The sequence below is a fragment of the Carcharhinus amblyrhynchos genome, chromosome 18 (assembly GCF_965287045.1).
Source record: "Carcharhinus amblyrhynchos chromosome 18, sCarAmb.v2.hapA, whole genome shotgun sequence".
Taxonomy (NCBI): Eukaryota; Metazoa; Chordata; class Chondrichthyes; order Carcharhiniformes; family Carcharhinidae; genus Carcharhinus; species Carcharhinus amblyrhynchos.
In genome coordinates this window covers 13,778,773-13,799,258 of record NC_137341.1, presented here as the reverse complement: position 1 = coordinate 13,799,258, position 20,486 = coordinate 13,778,773, and the positions used below count along the sequence as shown (strand labels likewise).

General features: G+C 42.1%; 1 protein-coding gene across 1 annotated transcript in view; it reads left to right on the top strand.

The window, feature by feature from the left end:
- The window catches only part of sdk1a (sidekick cell adhesion molecule 1a), an 815,932-nt gene that overhangs the window by 529,538 nt on the left and 265,908 nt on the right, over window positions 1-20,486 (top strand). Inside the window, exon 7 of the mRNA XM_080206403.1 lies at window positions 19,432-19,619. Coding sequence (XP_080062529.1) covers window positions 19,432-19,619 — 188 coding nt within the window. The remainder of the gene's footprint in view (window positions 1-19,431; window positions 19,620-20,486) is intronic.

Sequence of the window (20,486 nt, the reverse complement as noted above, 5' to 3'; positions counted from 1 at the left end):
GCCTACTGAGGGTCAAAACTAATAGCACACAATTCTAAGGTTGAGCTTCTAATTTAATGCCCACTTGGCAGACATAGAGGTTTATGTATTTAAAGCATGATATGGAGTTGCTGGCCTTGCACTGGGGTAGGCACATAAGTAGTCTCACAACACCAGGTTAAAGTCCAACAGGTTTATTTGGTCGCACAAGCTCTTGAAGCGCTGCTCCTTCATCAGGTGAGTATGGGATTTCTTTCACAAACAGGGCATATAAAGACACAAACTCAATTTACAAGATAATGGTTGGAATGCAAGTCTTAACAGCTAATCAAGTCTTAAAGGTACAGAAAATATGAATGGAGAGAGGGTTAACACAGGTTAAAGAGATATGTATTGTCTCCAGCCAGAACAGTTAGTGAGAGTTTGCAAGCCCAGGCAAGTCGCGGGGGTTACAGATAGTGTGGCATGAACCCAAGATCCAGGCTTAGGCCATTCTCATGTGTGCAGAACTTGGCTATCAGTTTCTGCTCACAATTCTGAGTTGTCGTGTGCAGTGATGCTGATGAATCTGACATTGATGCACCTCCTGACGGATTGGGCAGACATGTCGAGTGGAGGGCAGCAATCTTCCGTAGTTCAACTCTTTCCTCTTCGGTTGCCTCACCACCAAAATGGACCCCATCAGTCTCACAGCAGACACAGGAATTCATCAGGCGAATGAGGCTCTGGGAGTTTTTCCACAAACCCCAAGAGGCCAACAGTGAACGCGATGAGACAGCTAATGAGCTAGAACAGCCAACAGAGGGATCCACAGTGCAGTGACCGAAGAGGAAAGAATCAAATTGGACTCCTCTGCAAGGCCACTGCCCTGAACTCAACATGCATGTCCAAGTCTCCAGGAGTTTAATGAATGCCAGATTCATCAGCTGCATTCATAAGACAGCCTCAAACGTCATCCAAGCACAACGCAACGCCATTTGCACTCAAGACTAACCGCAACATTGTCATCGAACCAGCAAACAAAGGAGGGGCCACCGTCATACTAAACAGAACAAATTACTGCAAAGAAGTGTATCAGCAACTGAACAACGAGGAACACTACGCACAGTTACCCGCAGATCCGACCAAAGAACACACCCGTCAACTCAACAGACTGATCAAGGCCTTTGATCAGGACCCTCAGAGTACCTTCCATGTTCTCATCCCATGTACTCCTCGCATTGGAGATCTCTGCTGCCTCCTGAAGATACATAAGGCCAACACATCCAGCCATCCCATCGTATAAGGCAATGGGACTCCGTGTGAGAACCTCCAACTACGTCGAGATCATCTTGAAACCCATCATACAAAGAACCCCGAGCTTCTGTTGCGACACTACAGATTTCTTACAGAAACTCAGCACCCGTGGAGCAGTTGAACCAGGAATACTCCTCGTCACGTTGGATGTCTTGGCACTGTACACCAGCATCCCCCGCAACAAAGGGATTGCTGCAACTGCTTCTACTCAACACCGGCAACTGCCAATCTCCAGACGCGATTCTACAACTCATTCGCTTCATCCTGGACCACAATGTCTTCACCTTCAACAACCAGTTCTTAATCCAGACACATGGAACAGCCATGGGGACCAAATTCGCGCCTCAATATGCCAACATTTTCATGCACAGGTTCAAACATGATTTCTTCATCGTGCAGGACTGTCAATGCTACGCACTAGATACATTGATGACATTTTCCTCCTTTGGACTCGTGGTGAACAATCGCTGGAAACAACTACATGATGACATCAACATGTTCCATCCCACCATCAGACTCACCATGGACTACTCTCCAGAATTGGTTGCATTCTTGGACACACGCATCTCCATCAAGGATGACCACCTCAGCACTTCACTGTATTGCAAGCCCACAGATAATCTCACAATGCTCCACTTCTCCAACTTCCACCCTAAACATGTTAAAGAAGCCACCCGCTACGGACAAGCCCTCCATATACACAGCTATCTGCTCAGATGAGGAGGGTCGCAACAGACACCTACAGGTGTTGAAAAACACCCTCAGAAGAACTCAACTCATAGGTTGACAGTTCCGACGCGCCATGGTGAAAAACCGCACCGACTACCTCAGAAGATAAACACGGGACGTGGCGGACAGAGTACCCTTCGTCATCCAGTACTTCCTCGGAGCGGAGAAGCTACGACATCTTCTCCGAGCCTTCAACGAGTTATCAATGAAGACGAACATCTTGCCACAGCCATTCCCACACATCCACTCCTCTCCTTCAAACAACCGCGCAACCTCATTGTACGTAGCAAACTACCCAGCTTTCAGGAGAACATTGACCACAACATCACACAGCCCTGCCACAGCAACCTCTGCAAGACGTGCTGGATCCTCAACACAGATGCTATCATCTCATGCGAGAACACCATCCATCAGGTACACTGTACATATTCTTGTGACTCGGCCAACATTGTCTACCTGATACGCTGAGGCATGGTACGTTGGCGAGACTATGCAGACGCTATGACCAGGATGAAAAGATATTGCTCGACAATCGCCAGGCAGGAGTGTTCCCTTCCTGCTGGGAACATTTCATCAGTCAAGGGCATTCAGCCTCTGATCTTCAGGTAAGCGTCTCCAAAGCGGCCTTCACAACACATGACAATGAATTGCTGAGCAGAAACTGAAAACCAAGTTCCGCACACATGAGGACGGCCTCAACTGGGATCTTGGGTTCATGTCACACTATCTGTAACCCCCACGACTTGCCTGGGTTGCAAAATCTCACTAACTATCCCAGCTGGAGACAATACGCACCTCTTTAACCTGTGTTTAACTCTCTCCATTCACATTGTCTGCACCTGTAAAGACTTGATTATCTGTAAAGATTTGCATTCCAACTATTATCATGTTTGTCTTTATATGCCCTGTTTGTGAAACAAATCCTGTACTCACCTGATGAAGGAGCGGCACTCCGAAAGCTCTTGCTACCAAATAAACCTGTTGGACTTTAACCTGGTGTTGTGAGACTTCTAACTGTATTTAAAGCATGAGAGGGACTCACAGCTAGACAGACAGATTTTTCCTTTATTCTAATTCTATTTCTTTGAAAACGATTTTGAATTCTCAAAGCAAAGTAAACCACTTTAAGAATGATGGAGTAGTGGGATAGTAGAAAGGTGAAGGGGTAAGGAGGAAGTGTGAGGAAATGGATAAACATAAATAACAGAGATGGGAGGGGTGATAGGAAGGTCTCGGCCTTGAGGCACAGTTCTCTTGCAAATTACATTCCCACCCTATTCGCAGCTTGCAACGTTGGTAGTTCTGCTATCTTCCAAAATATACCATGCCATCTAACACCTCCACTCAAATGGAATAAAAGAGAGGAACAAGCAGAAACAGTCAGAGAAAGAAGTTATGACAAGTTGAGGGAACAGAGGCAGTAAAGAGATCAAGAGAGAGCAACACAAATAGTGAAGATAACAATCATCAATATAGCATTGTGTTTATCATCATGAGTGATCAACCAGTAATATATTTTTGAAAGTTTTTTGGTTCTGAAGAAACTTTGTCAGCTGTTTCTATTATAAATTATAATGCCCACGTTTACAATGAAACTTGCTTGCAAAAGCCTGTCACACTGTAATTACACCATCTTGCCAAACAGAAGACTGTAATGTCGCCATACATAAAAGGGAGTACTTAAAGCATGACACTGTAAATATAGACACAGTGATTTATCATAGCCAGCTTATTATCCCAGCCATGTTCCATTGACTGTTAGGGTCAAAGCTATACATTTACAACGATAGATAAAGATCTTAATTTTAATGCTTATCTGAATTACATCTGGATTCCGTGTCAAATTCCCCTAGCCATCTGATGTTGCAAATTGGGCAGAATCAGGAAGCAGCAATAGAAATGGGTCAGAGTTACTGTTGTGTCTCTACCTTGACCATACTGCACATGGTGAGGATCCAGTCTACACCATACCATTTACTACCTCCACCCAAAAGGAACAAAAGAGAGGAACAAGCAGAAGCAGACAGAAAAAGAAGCTATGACGCTTTAAGGGAACAGAGGCAGAAGAGAGAGCAGCAGAGATAGTGAAGCTAAGAGTCATGATTTCCTGTATTGTGTTTATCAGCATTGCAACCCGTGTCATTCTCCAGCTATGCTCGGGATAACCAGTAGAAGAGTTGTTAACAATCTCCAAGGCAGGAGCAGAAGACCCTGCCAAAGCTGCTTTCAGGAGGAGAGGTCTTCATAGTGAACACTGCATTCTGTACGCTTCATCCAAAGCCCAACAGTTTAAACAATCTGCTGAACAATTGGGGCGCTTGGTCTAGTTTTACTCTTTTTAAGTAGCAGTACTCACTATAGCACTGTCAAAATGTTGCTTTACGAGTGGCAGTGGGTGGATCTAATTAAGCTTGGTCAAAGAAAACAGCTTGGGATGGTATGAAATCTGACTGAAAATTGTATAAATGTGCACATGATGTTCTTAACATATGACCTTTTGAGAAACTTGTGGCTGAAATTCGTCGGCATTTCTGCCACTCTCCAGCTGTAACTCATGCTAGTTATGAAGAACTTCCCAGAAGGTATTTCAGGGAGTTTCATAATCACCTTGTCGGAGGCAGAACTTTACAAGATAAAGAACGTGGCTAGAGGAAGGATCTCCCTCCACGCCAGAAGTTCTCTCGCCTTTGGCCCAGTATGCCAGTAGGGAGAATGCCACACCGTGTGAAGTTAGGCACTCCAGCATCCCTTTAATCGGTGTAGTGGCTTAGACCCAAAAATTTAAGAATTTGTTCTGTGCAGTTTGATTATCTAAAGTATGGATCTGCAGTAGTTAGGAGAGGAATTTTCTATTTTTGCAACATGGAAGAAGGCGAGAAAAACACTGGAAGGCGGGCCCCAAAGCCACTTCCTCCGCTGTATTGTGAGGCATGTAGGAAAAAAAGTTCTAAGAGGTGAATCCCACTACATCATGCTAGCCAGCAACTTAGATCACGGGCACCCCGATACAAAAAAAATTAAAATAGAAGCCACCTCATGGAACAGCTCCCCCCTGCCCCACAACTTCCCAGAACATCCCTGGCAATGTCTCTTGGCAGTGTTACAAGGCAGTGCCCAGGCTTGACCCACTCCCCATTGATCTAAGCACTCACCTTGAACTCCTCTGGCAGGTTCTATTTACCAGGCACACTCTGTGGGGGACATGTTGCAATTCATGGAGCGTGTCCTCACCCCAGTGTGAACGGGCAATCTATTGGGTGGAACGGCTGGATGTAAAGGCCTGATAATTACATTTAAATGTAATCAAATGAGGATCCTGACAATTGGACAACAGAAATGGGAAATCCGCCAGCATAAATTGCAGTTTGGAACTTCTGGAGGGATTGTTGCTGCCACTTCCACCTCCCCCACCCAAAAAGAAAGGAGCAGAAACTTCACCTCCTGTGAATGAAGTTAGCAGATGCTCAGGCAGGCCGCCCTCTCCAATGGCAGCAAATGACTCATGATGGCACTAGCAATCCTATTCTGACTAAAGGAGTGCACTTACACTGACCACACATACTTCAACCAGAGCAACATTGGCATTGAAGCAGCCTGAGCCTTCTAATGTAACAACCAGAATTATACACCATAAGACATCGGAGCAGAATTATGCCACTCGGCCCTTTGAGTCCGCTCCGTTGTTCAATCATGGTTGATATTCTTCTCATCCCCATTCTCCTGCCTTTTCCCATAACCTCATCCCCTTATTAATCAAGAACCTATCTATCTCTGTCTAAGACACTTAATGACCTGGCCTCCACAGCCTTCTGCAGCGGAATTCCACAGATTCACCACTCTCTAGCTGAAGAAATTCCTCCTCATCTGTGTTTTAAAGGATCATCCCTTTAGCCTGAGGTTGTGCCCTCTGGTTCTAGTTTCTCCTACTAGTGGAAACATCCTCTCCACATCCACTCGATGCAGGCCTTACCTGTATCTTGTAAGTTTCAATAAGATTCACCCCTCATCCTTCTAAACTCCAACGAGCACAGACTCAGAGTCCTCAACAATTCCTCATATGGCAAGCTCTTCATTCCAGGATTCATTCTTTTGATCCTCCTCTGGACCCTTTCCGAGGCCAGCACATCCTTCCTTAGATATGGGGCCCTGCAGATTATGATTATGACCTGCAGATTTTCAGCCCTGTTTTTGTTCTATTAGATTCTGTTAGACATTTGCGAAAATGCACCCACGTAACATCTGGCAACATCTCCATTTACTTAACGCCAATGATTTGTGGTGTAGTTTAATTTTGGCCTGTTTTTGCCATTGTTAATTTATTACATTTCATTTATTTGTTTGTGCTGCTGCATTTCTGTATGTTAACTTTGATATTTGACCTTTTATTGATAATTGCATCTCTAGTGGGAGCACAATTGATTTTTAAAAATATCAAACCAATAACCCAATACAGAAATGCTGAGAGATAGGGAAGGTAATCAAAGCCTTTTATATATAAGTTGAAATATTGCCAATAAATGGACACTTCCGCCTATCTTATATGATTGAAATCAACCTCCCATGCAAACAGAAAAGCATGGGCTATAAAATTCATGATAAATATAATTCAATTCTCATACTGAATACAATTAAAATGGACACAATGGAACTGAATTCCGTCTGTTATTCCAGACTCTCACCATAACTCAGAGTATGGAAACAAACATCTGTTAGAACAAAGTTGTGCAACTAATTAGCAACTACTCTTTATCCAGTTCTTATAATAACTGAAAATTGAAAGGTGCCCTTGAAAATGCACCCAAGCTCATTGTTAATTACCATTTATTTTCAAATTGTGCTTGCGTGTTTTGGAAAACATGTTTGCCCATTTCACCAACTTTACAAGGAAAACAACAACACTTTCTTATTTAGAGAGGGAAGACATTAAGTGTTTGCTCCAAGTATAATAAGGCATGATTTTGAAGTGTCTGTATAAATGATCCTTGTTTACTACCACTCTTGACCATTTCAGTGTGACACTGATCATAGCGCCCACTATTTGGGTGTCATGTGTGCCATTTGAAATAAAAATGTTGCACCAAACATCTAACATCAGGGCATTCATGTACAAAAAGAGAATGCTTTGTGGAAGATTGCAGAGTGGGTATGTTATGATGTTAATCAGCATACAAAATTGATTTGATACCAACACTGCCATTTCGACGCTCAAGCTTGCATATATAGTCTCATAATCATGCATATAAACACACATTCAGCACAGGAATGACCATCCCCTCTCCATCGACACTATTTAAGGGAATTATAAATACTTACAGGCTAGATGCCGATTGATTTTCTTTTCGTCTTGTTATAATTCAACAAGAGTTTGATATCGTTTATGGTTGTTTCAAGTGACAAAGGAAAGTCATGTGGTAGGTGCTGAAGGACTTCTTGCTGACCTCTGCTTTCTGCACCAGCAAGTCGCTCCCTAACATGGGTGCACTTGTATCCATTTCTCTTGGAGTCCAGCATGACTTGGGGAATGAATAGAGTGTGTGCAGAGTGGAACAAACTGCAGGAAGTTGGAGGTGAATGGTGGGAGAGAAGGAGGGGAAAAAGTACTCTGAACAGGAGGCTATATGGTGTAAAGGGAGTAATGTGAGAGCTGTCTGTGCTTCTGTAAGAGCATCCTCGCTGAAATCTGCCATCTGCTTCAGCCCACACTTCAGACCAAGGCAAGGAGCTCTTGTCAGTGGCTGTCAAGGTGACAGTGGCAATTAACTTGGTGTCTGGATTTTCCAGGCTAGACCTCAATATAGAAAACATTTTCCAGTTTGATGCTGGCCATTGCTTGACCAATGTCACTGAGGCTATCTATTTATTGACAGATAACTACATTTAATTCTCTAGAGGGAAGCAGGCAGATCTTGTATGTGGCTTCACGAGGTTGACAACTTCTCCAAGGTACCATTGACTGCATACACTTTTCAGGTGCTGCATGTCAACTCTGCCTATTCTTCAATTGATGTGTATTCTCGTCCCACAGCATCCTAAAGGGGTGTGACCACTGTCAGAGAATCAGGCAAATCAGTGTCTGTTATTCTGGCAGCAGTCTGCTATGCATTTGAACCATTATGACAAGCCAAAGGATGATTGTGGGTGTCAAAGGTGATCTGCTGATCATATGACTGATGACTTGAGCACACAACCCACATTCTCATACACAGCATGCAATCAATGGAAGCCATGTTGTCTCATGGTATATAATAAAGAAGATCATTGACATGTTGAAACAATACTTGAGATTCTTGTACTGCTCTTGAAGAACCCTGCAGTACTTGGCATAGCAGATGTCAAGATTTGTGGTTTGTTTCATGAAGCGCAATCTTTCTATTATGAAGGGATAGCCCTTGCCAACAGCTGTATAGTTAGCATCTCAGGAGCAGGGACATAAAAACGAGGAGACAAAGAGGCAATCTCCACAGCTCCTTTTTGCAGAGCTGTCTATGATGAATTAATTTGAATGCGATACCAGTAACTGCAACCCAAATTCCCCTCTCACTAACAATTCCATAACTTATCATCCCTCTGCCATTATCTTCACACCATCCATTTGATCACAATGCAAAAATAAACGCCCTGCACGGAATCAGCATTCCAAACCAGATTTCTAAATCAAACTGTTCTATATTGTGTACATCAGTCAGTCAACCAACTTTGTTCATTCCCTGAGTGTCTGCCTTGTGTACAGCTTTGTCCATCGTACTCCCATGCAGTGCTATGGAATGGCTGCAGCATGGCTGGTGGAATACTGCTGACTTTCAGTAAGGGCCGATGCAAATAGCTTTAGAAGAATGGCAAGCATTTCTGGTCCTAAGACACCTAGTTATGGACTACAACACCTCAGCATAGATGATAGCAGTGTAAGCTGGCCAACTGACAGGTAACAACTACTGCACTGGTGGTGTAGCAGGATTAGGAGGACTAATGCAATCAACCTCAGAAAGGATGGCATTTCCATACTTCACAAAGCCACAGCCTTTCCCAGGGCCAGAGGCTCAACAATCTATTGGAAGTCAGGTTTATGGATTGGTGTGAGAGTCTGTAGGCTGTAATCCACATGCCTGATTGCAACAGTTTTGAGTTTTATGGCTGGAAGCTAACCGTGCATGACTTTTTGAAAGTAGATATTGCAACAGATTGTATATCTCAATTGTATTAGTTAATACAAAAGTACCTTTTCTTCAGTTGAAAGTATTAATTAGGTATAAATAATATGTGGTCTATGCTGATTTTATTTGGTTTGCATAGTAAAAGTCTTAAAACATGAGATTACGTCCTTCAGTAGTTATTGTCAGTCGTCAGAAGTTGATCTCTTTTTAAAATCTTTCAACCTCTATGGATCATAACAGTATCTGTCTTGACTTGCTGGCTTAAATCTTACCTCCCGTGCTCTTATGGAAACTTGTACTTCCAGGCCAGCTGTAACCTGCACCTAGCTTGTATAATTGCCCTGTTAACATCATCCTTCTCCACCATTCTTGCATCTTTGATGTTATCGAAGCAGCAATCTAGACAAAATCTCCTGAGCCTTCTATTATAACAAAAACTATATTAAGTACTGAAAACTTGAATGCTAATATTATCACCTTTTTTTTAATTTTTAAAAGAAGCTTCCTTGATTGTATTGATCAACCTGAGTGGCACAAGAGGTTAGCCATTCTGTGTCAACCATTTCACACAGCTCTGTTGGCACACTTGATGACATCAGAATTAATGGTGCTCTGGTATGGGTCATGCATGCCAGGTCACTTGTTTATTCCTTAGCTTCTCGGCACTTTGCTTGTTGTGTACAGAAGTAGGTAAGGCAGGATATCTTCATGGCTCCATTGACAAGTCACGAGTGATCTTAATGGCTTGTTTTTCTGTACCTGTTGAGTAATGTTTCATTTATATAAGCTTTCATGGCTTAATTGGCATTTTCCTTTCTTAGAATTCAGTCTGATTACTGAGGACATATTTAAGGCAATTTTAGGGCATCGATTTTAGAGTGTTGTTAGTGTAAGTTTAACCATCATCATAGTCTAATATTTTGCATCTTTGCTCCTGTGATTTACAGTTTTAGAGAGCTATATGTGGTAATCCAGATGTTAGTGTTGGTAGTAGTAAATAACCATTAACATTGAACTGTATAATCTATATCCTGTGTTTTATATTACAAAGCACTGAGGCTATGGCTTTTTTAGCAATCTGATATTGAAGGCTGACTGACAGAACAGAAATAAATCACAATGATTCTGGATGTTTTAAAAGTAAGAGATTTAATCATGTTTTTTGTTTCATTTTAGTTGTAAGTAGATACCTTTGAACTCTTGCAAACATTACAATCCACAACACAATATGAAGCACTGCAAAGAAGGTGAATATAATTATCAGCGGTACATTTTGTCTTCAAGAAGTGTTCTCATATTCTCAGATATCTGCCAGGATTTCTACTGAGGTTGTCTTAGATGTCCTTTCATCATTTCTATTAAAGGTCTCTAGGATTTCTGAATCATAATGCCAGCTTGGAGCCAAGTATTGATGCATCATTACATAAGAAAGCTCAATGAACGAAATACTGCATTATATGAAACAACACTAATGATTAGGTGTGGCACTGTGGTTAGCATTGCTGCCTCACAGCTCCAGGGACCCGGGTTCAGTTCCATCCTTAGGTGACTGTGTGGAGTTTTCACATTCTCTTTGTCTCTGCGTGGGTTTCCTGTGGGTGCTCTTGATTTCTTCCCACAGTCCAAAGATGTGCAAATTAGACGGATTGGCCATGCTAAGTGGCCCTTACTGTCTGAAGATGTGTAGGTTAGATGGGATTAGTCATGATAAAAATGAAAGATTACAGGGCTAGTGCGGGGTGAGGACCTGAGGAAAATACTCTCTTCATAGAGTGAGTGCCAAATGGACTCTTTTGCACTGTCAGGATTATATGGTTAATTGATGCTTTGAAGTATGGAACTGCAAGCAGTCCATTGCTACAGTGAATTTGTTGATTAACTGCTGTACCAATGAGTGTTACACAGAAACATAGAACAGTACAGCACAGTACAGGCCCTTCAGCCCTCGATGTTGTGCCGAGCTATGTCCAAATCCAAGATCAAGCTGTCCCACTCCCTATCATTCTGGTGTGCTCCATGTGCCTATCCAATAACCGCTTGAAAGTTCCTAAAGTGTCTGACTCCACTATCACAGCAGGCAGTGCATTCCACACCCCAGTCACTCTCTGAGTAAAGAATCTACCTCGGACATCCCTCCTATATCTCCCACCACGAACCTTATAGTTATGCCCCCTACATCCACCTGAGGAAGTAGTGTCTGCACGCCCACTCTATCTATCCCCCTCATCATCTTATAAAACTCTATTAAGTCACCTCTCATCCTCCTCCGCTCTAAACAGAAAAGCCTCAGCTCCCTGAACCTTTCCTTATAAGACCTACCCTCCAAACCAGGCGACCTGGTAAATCTCCTGTACACTCTCTCCAATGCTTCCATATCTTCTTATAGTGAGGTGACCAGAACTGCACACAGTATTCCAAATGTGGTCGCACCAAGGTCCGATTTAGTTGCAGCATAACCCCACGGCATATAACTCAAACCTCCTGTTAACAAATGCTAACATGCTATAAGCTTTCTTCACGGCTTTGTCCACTTGAGTGGCAACCTTTAGAAATCTGTGGATATGAACCCCAAGGTCTCTCTGTTCCTCCATATTCCTCAGAACTCAGCCATTGACCCTGTAATCCACATTCACGTTTGTCCTACCAAAATGAATCACCTCGCACTTATCAGGTTTAAACTCCATCTGTCACTTTTCTGCCCAGCTCTGCATCCAATCAATGTCTCTTTGCAGCCTGCAAGAGCCCTCCACTTCATCCACTACTCCACCAATCTTGGTGTCATCAGCAAATTTACTAACCTACCCTTCAGCCCCCTCTTCCAAGTCATTGATAAAAATCACAATTAGCAGAGGACCCTGCGCTGATCCCTGTGGTACACCGCTGGTAACTGGCCTGCAGTCTGAAAATTTTCCCTCCACCACTACCCTCTGACTTCTATGAGAGAGTCAGTTACTTATCCAATCGGCCAAATTTCCTTTTATCCTACACCTCCTTACTTTCTTCATGAGCCTACCATGGGAAACCTTATCAAATGCCTTACTAAAGTCCATGTATATGATATCAACTGCTCTAACTTCATCTACACACTTAGTTACCTCCTCAAAGAATTCAATCAAATTTGTGAGGTAGGACTTACCCCTCATGAAACCATGTTGACTATTCGGATTAAACTACATTTTTCCAAATGGTCATAAATCCTATGTCTCAGCACCCTTTCCATTAACTTATCGACCACTGAAGTAAGGCTAACTGGTCTATAATTACCAGGGTCATTCCTATTTCCTTTCTTGAGGAGAAGAACAACATTCACTACTTTCCAGTCCTCTGCCCAATCCCCGTGGACAGTTAATGAGCTGTTTGCTCTTAGGAATTACAACAATGTGATTTCTCACATCCAGCAAGCTGTCTTGACGTTGTCATGATGTGGTATGCCGGCGTTGGACTGGCGTAAACACAGTAAAAAGTCTGACAACACCAGGTTTTAGTCCAACCTATTTATTATCAAATAATATTATCATATTATATCATATAATAATATATATAATATATCATAATAAATAAATTATTATCATATTATCAAATAAATAGGTTGGACTAAAACCTGGTGTTGTCAGACTTTTTACTGTGTTGACGTTGTCAAGCAGATGTTAGGTTTATTCCCCAGAGGAAAGGGAATATAGTTGAAGAATGATGAGTGACATTCTTTGATACTTTGTTGTGGCAAACTAAAAAACAATTTAACCATTGTCCTGTGATGATATTACCAAATGAAGACCTAAAAAGGGGGCAGAAAATGGGAGAGTCATATTGCATAATTGATCTCTCTTCAGTAGTGTGGTGGATGTAGGCAAAGTTTGTGAATAGTGCTTTTATAGTAAACTGCCTTTGGGTAAATGAAAATAGTTCATTTGGAAAAGTCTATTAATAGCTTTTAAATGAAGCCAAAATTCTTCTACTTTACTTTTAATATTGTGAGAGACTAAGACCTCATGCTATATATTTTTATAAAATATCTATAGATACGCTTTGGCTACTTCCAAACTTGCCAGTAGAAACGGAACATCTAAGCTAATGGCCTCTCAAATATTCCTTTTTACCATATGGCAGACGTGAAGACCAAGCCTAATTCCAGACTCTGGATAGACATCCTTTGTTAAAGATGACGGAGATTTGGCAGTCATTTGACATGGGCTTCTGGCTTGTGGAACTGCATAGCTCAGCCTGCTGTTTAATATCTAACTAGCAGGCCACACCACAGCAGCTCTGGCCCACATAGGACACATAGAAACATAGAAAAACTACAACACAAATAGGCTCTTCGGCCTGCAAGCTGCGCCGAACGTGTCCCTACCTACTAGGTTTACCTATAATCCTCTATCTTACTAAGTTCCATGTACTTATCCAAAAGTCTGTTAAAAGATCCTATCGAATTTGCCTAAACCATCACTGCCGGCAGCCGATTCCATGCACCCACTACTCTCTGAGTGGAAAACTTACTCCTGACATCTCCTCTGTACCTCATCCCCAGCACCCTAAACCTGTGTCCTCTTGTGGCAGCCATTTCAGCCCTGGGAAAAAGCCTCTGAGAATCCACTCTCAGTACGTCTTAACATCTTATACACCTCTATCAGGTCACCCCTCACCCTTTGTCTCTCCAAGGAGAAACGACCGAGCTCTCTCAACCTATCCTCATAAGGGATGCTACCCAATTCAGGCAACGTCCTTGTAAATCTCCTCTGCACCCTTTCTATGGCTTCCATATCCTTCCTGTAATGAGGCGACCAGAACTGAGCACAGTACTCCAAGTGGGGTCTGACCAGGGTTTTATACAGCTGCAGCATTGTCTCCCGACTCCTAAACTCAATTCCTCGATTGATGAATGCCAGTACCATACGCCTTCTTAATGACAGACTCCACCTGCAAAGCTGCTTTGAGTGTCCTATGAACCCAGACCCCAAGATCCTGGCTCCATATACCCTATTTCTGCTGGAGGTTCTGTGTCGTTGCTTATAATATTGATTCACCTTTGCGTGACTATCTTATGTGAAGTCAACTACCAGGAAATTGAATTTTACAACCTGCTGATTTCCTTGAAGGAATACCTCATTGCACCTTGAATCTGGCCTCTGGAACCCACTTGAAACAATATTTCATTTGCCTGTGGTTTCTGTACTCTAAATCTTTCTTTTCTCCATCCTTCTCTTTACTAGCTGGAGATGAGAAGGGTTTTTCAAGTCTTTTTGCATTTTGAGTGTACATCCTGTCTCGAGTTTGTTGGAGGGTTTTTAATAGAAAATTGGATCCCATCAAAACCAAGGAGGTTGGCAAATATAAGAACATACGAACGTAAGAAATAGGAGCAGGAGTAGGCCATCTAGCCCTTCGAGCCTGCCCCGCCATTCAATAAGATCATGGCTGATCTGTCGTGGCTCAGTTCCACTTTCCCGCCCTCTCCCCATAACCCTTAATCCCCTCTCTTATCAAGAACCCATCAACCAGCTTCTTAAAAATATTTAGCGAGGCAGCCTCCACCACTTCAACGGGCAGAGAATTCCAGAGATTCACCACCCTTTGAGTGAAGAAGTTCCTCCTCAACTCCGTTCTAAACCGCCTCCCCTTTATCTTGAGGCTGTGCCCCCTAGTCCTACTGTCTTTTTTGAGCGGGAAGAGTCTCTCCACCTCTATCCTATCCATCCCATTCATCATCTTATACGTCTCAATGAGATCTCCCCTCATTCTTCTAAACTCTAACGAGTACAAGCCCAGTTTATTCAGCCTCTCCTCATAGCTCAACCCCCTCAACTCCGGTATCAGCCTAGTACAAAGAACAAAGAACAACCCAGCACGGGAAACAGGCCCTTCGGCCCAACGAGCCCGCCTCCTCTGCACTCCCTCCAAGGCCAAAATATCCTTGCACAGGTGCGGTGCCCAAAACTGCACACAGTACTCCAGCTGCGGCCTCACCAATGCCCTATACAGCTGCAGCAAGACCTCCCTACTTTTATATTCAATCCCCCTCGCTATGAAGGCCAGCATCCCATTCGCCTTCCTGACCACCTGCTGCACCTGCAAGCTGGGTTTTTGCGACTCATGCACAAGGACCCCGAGGTCCCTCTGCACCGTTGCCTGCTGCAGTTTTTCGCCACGTAAGTAATAGTCCTTCCTACCATTCTTCCTACCAAAGTGGACCACCTCACACTTGCCAACATTAAATTCCATTTGCCAGTTCCTGGCCCATTCGCCCAGCCTATCTAGATCCTTCTGCAGACTCTCCACACCCTCCGCACAATTTGCCTTTCCCCCAATCTTGTTGTCATCAGCAAATTTCGACACCCTACACTCGGTTCCCTCCTCCAGATCATCTATATAAATGGTAAATAGCTGAGGCCCCAGCACCGACCCCTGGGGCACCCCACTAGTCACCAACCGCCAATCCGAATAGCACCCATTGACCCCCATTCTGTCTCCTATTTGACAACCAATCCTCTATCCACGCTAACACCCTACCCCCAACTCCATGTCCCCTGACCTTCTGCAATAACCTCTTGTGAGGTACCTTGTCAAACGCCTTCTGAAAATCCAGAAAGACCACATCCACCGGCTCTCCTCTATCCACTGCCCTAGACACATCCTCATAGAACTCCAGTAAATTTGTCAGACACGACTTCCCTTTAATGAAACCGTGTTGCGTCTGCCCTATCAAGCAATTCCCTTCAAGATGCCTCGCAATTTCCTCCTTGATGACGGATTCTAACATTTTACCTACCACAGACGTTAAACTAACCGGCCTATAATTCCCCGCCTTTTGCCTGGCACCCTTCTTAAACAACGGCGTAACATTAGCTGTTTTCCAATCTTCCGGCACTTCCCCGGAATCCAGCGACGTCTGGAAAAATGTCACTGCTCATAAAGGGGGAAACAATTCAAAACACCTTATATTTAGGGACTGATGATGAGAGAACTTACTGCTGATTAAATTAATCCCTGTCCAGTCTGTAACAATATTAATGAAATTTTATCCAATGCTTTCCACTTTAGATCAAAGTGACCAGTAAATTGCTACATTGGTTTGATTTAATTGCCCAGATTTTACTTGAGCAGGCTGTTTCATTTCTGATACTTCTCCCTACACTTAAAATATTTTTGTCCCTACAAGTTGCTTGAAGTCTGAGCTGGAAACTGAGCGGAGTGGTGAACAACAGGACTGACTGAACTTAGTCAATGGGATTTAAGGTTTGCGAAAAAGATTGTAACAATAGAGGCAGAAATAGGCTGAATCAGAGTAAAATAAGCTACAGAAAGTGAAATGAAAAGGGAAATAAATATTGAATTAAGAGAAAAAGAAGGCAAAAGCAAAAGTACAAAGAAAAATGTATTTGCTTCAGTCTCAAACAACCTGTAAGAATGAGCAATCACAGATTAAATTGTTCCCATACTGGTCTGGAGGTGTTGAGTCACATTGTAGGCAGACAATTCTCCTCATTAAAAATATATGTGTGTGTTAATTCCGAGCCCTACTTTTCTGAGTTTAATTTGCAATTAATGTGTAAATGCAGCAAATTCATGAGGTCAATGGTAAACTGCCATTTCCACAAAGCTAAAATGCATCAAATTATCCAGCAACTTCTGACAATACACAATTCATGAGGTACAGCTTCCTTGCCATGTGGGCAATCTACATATTGATAGTAGCGTGTGAATTAAGCTTTCCATTATTTTTTGTTCTTGTTATATATATATATGTTTTATAGAAACTTTTCATCTTGTTCTCATCAGAACAGAATGGCAAATATACCAAATTTCAAAGGGAACAACTAATGTATATTGCATGAGAAAAGTGTACTTATTGATGGCCAAGTGGACTGTGATTGGAAAAGATGTTTCCGTGGAAAATGCACCAGGAAAGAGTTCTCTTCCAAGTTTTGTTTAAATTCAGATCATGCAAGGTAACTCTGGTCAAGGCATTGCTGTGGGAAATGCTTCAGGGAATAGTTGTCCTCCGAGCTTTTGCTTAGTTCTGGTGCAATACCTTCACGTGCTATTTTTGTTTGCAGAGGACAGGGCCCAACATATGAATATATGTGGCTTTAGCAACCATCAGTGAGTCACATCGTGGTCCCAACTCAAAATCTTAAAAACGTTCTTATAATCCTTAGCCTACGCAGCATTTTCCATTAAGTGTTGTCTAATCATGGAACCACATCTAATGTGATTAGACACTATATTTTGTTTTTTCTAAATGGGTTGTTTCAGTATGATCAGTATGCTGCCTGTTGTGAACAACCAAAAGGTCATGCTGTTGACATGATCCACACGCAGTGGGACATACAAACATACAGATTAGGAACAGTAGGCCACTTGGTTGCTTGACCGTGCTCTGCCATTTGTTAAGATCATAGTTGATCTGATTGTAACCTGAACTCCATGTTTTCGCCTACCCTGATACCCTTCACCCCTTGATTAGCAAAAGTCTACCTACCTCTGCCTCAAAAATATTCAAAGACTCTCCTTCTACCACTTTTGAGGAAGGATGTGCCCAACACTCAAGACCCTCAGAGAAAATAATCGTCCTCAAGTCTGTCTTAAATTGGTGATACTTTATTTTTAAACAGTGACCCCTGGTTCAAGATTCTCTTAGAAGAGGAAACAACCCTTCCAAGTCCACCTTGTCAAAATTCCTCAGGACCCACAATCAAGTCGCCTCTTGCTTTGCTAAGATACTCCCGCAGATACAATACTAACTTGTTCAGCCTTTCCTCATAAGGCAACCTGCCCATTTCAAGTATTAGTCTATTAAATCTTCTGTGAACTGCCTCCAACCTGCTTAACTCCTACCTAAATAAGGAGACTGAGACTGTATACATTACTCCAGTTATATCCTCTAAAACAAGCATAACCTCCCTACTTTTGCATTCAATTCCCCTTGGAATAAACAATTATATTCTATTTGTTTCCCTGATTATTTGCTGTACCTTCATACTAAGGTTTTCTGATCTATGCTTGAGGACCACTAGATCTCTCTGCAACTCAGAACTCTGCAATCTTTTGTAATTTGGATAAGATGCTTTTTCTTAATTCTTGCCAAAATGGACAATTTCACATTTTCCCACATTATACTCCATTTGTCAGATCTTTACCCACTCATTTAGCCTGTCTACATCCCTTTGTGGCCTCCTTATGTCCTTTTACAAATTATTTTCCTATCTATCTGTGTCATCGGTAAATCTAGCAACTGTACCTTCAATTCCCTCATCTGAATAATTTATAAAAATTGTAAAAAAATTGAGGCTACAGCACTGATCCTTGTGGCATGCTAATTATTTCATCCCATCAACCAGAAAAAGACCTATTTATACGTACTCTTGGTTTCCTGTTAGCGAGCCAATCTGCTATCCATGTACTAGTCTACGATAGGCACCTTATCAAATAACTTCTGGAAGTCTATGTACAGTACATCTAATGGTTTCCCTTTATCCACAGCACTTGCAACTTCTTCAGATAACTCTAGTCAATGTGATTTTCCTCCCAAAAAGCCATGACTGCCTGATTACCTTGAGCTTATCCAAGTATCCCGATACAACATCTTTAGGAATAGCTTCTAAGATTTTCCATATGACAGATATTAAGCTAGTTACTCTGTAGCTTCCTGCTTTCTGTCTCCTTTCATAAATAAAGGATTTACTTCATTATTTTTCAATCTAATGGAATCTTACCAAATCTAGGAAATTTTGGAAAATTAAAACAAATGCACCTACTATTTCATTATTTATCCCTTTTAGGAAGGGACATACAACCTGGCATCATACAGGCACTGAAATTCCGACACCACATACATATCAGGCTCCTGCCCGCTACAAGCAAAAAAATTATGTGTAGACATTCTGCCATTTTCAACTAAATCAAAGCTGAGGATAACCATTAGCTAGTATATTTCCTATGGCAATGCCTCAGCTAATTGGACTCAACTTGCTTCGTTTAAATTTAAACAAATTCCTTGATGTATTCTCCATGAAATGCCCCTGCCAATTGTCAGCCAATCAGCGCGCTTTTCTCATGCAGTATAAATTTATTGTATCCTTTGAAATTTAGTACACTTGTGATTTGCCCTGATGAGTGCCAGGCAAAAAGCTTCAATGCCATGTCTCTTTTTTCAGCGATATTTTTGTTAGCGAGATCCAGGCCAATATATTTACATCTCTCTTCCTTCACCAGTAGAACTGATGGATGATTGGATGTTTGCATAGAAACTAATGCTCTTTCTGTTCATTTCCAATAGACCTGTGGACAGACTGAGTATTACCTGGAAGCGAAATGGTGTAAAACTCAACAGTGGAATTGGTGTGTTTGGAAGGCGACTCACAATCTTAAATCCAACTTCAGCTGTTCTTGGCATGTATGAGTGTGAGGCCACATCACAGAGCAGCAGTGTTGCTGTTCATGCACATGCCTTCCTATCCATTATAGGTAACGACTCATGTTTAATTTTCTGATGAATGAATTTTCTCTCCAACTCTTGAAATGCAAATATTTATTTCTATCATTGAAATTTTTCATTCACTTTTTAAGTATGTTTTATGGTGTTGATTAATATGAAGCAAAACCAGTAGCTTTTCAATAAAGCTTTTACATTTCTGCAGTGAATAAGGACGATTTTATTTATCTTGGCATAACAGTCCAGTTGCAATCCTAAAAATAGTTAATTAATAGAGATAAATGCTGAGGCTAATTTCATACAATTTTGGGATGGCTGAAGTAATAGATTTCTATCTGCATTCATATTTTGTCTTTTACACTCAATGGCTGTAAAAAATTCATGGCTATTGGAGCACTACTTTAGGGATTCCTCTCATATTCTGCTGGCAACGTCTGCCTGTTATAACCATGGTTATCACAGTAATGGGGTTTAGGACTGAGGCTGGGACTCTCTTCTTTAGGAGTTCCAATGCAGCAGGCCTTCACTAAGATCTGATGATTGATTGTGCCAGGCATAATATCTGACAATCAATGGTTGTGTGGACCAGCTTCTGTGTTATCAGAAGAAAAGGCCAATTTAATTTTATTTTGAGACCGTTTATAAAAATGGCTCCACTGGAGCCATTTTTCATTAGTTCAGGAGAGTTAGTGGTTGCATTAGTGAATGGAGGATGAACCCCAGAAAAGAATCTTCAGCTGCACTTTATGAACTCGTCATCAGGGTGCATGGTCCTTGTGCCACTGATGCCCACAATTGAAATGTAACTTAGAGAATCTTGCCATGAACTTAGACAGTTTACCAGGATGATTCAGTGAAGGTTCCCAGTGACTGCAGTTAAGGAATTACACATGACATGT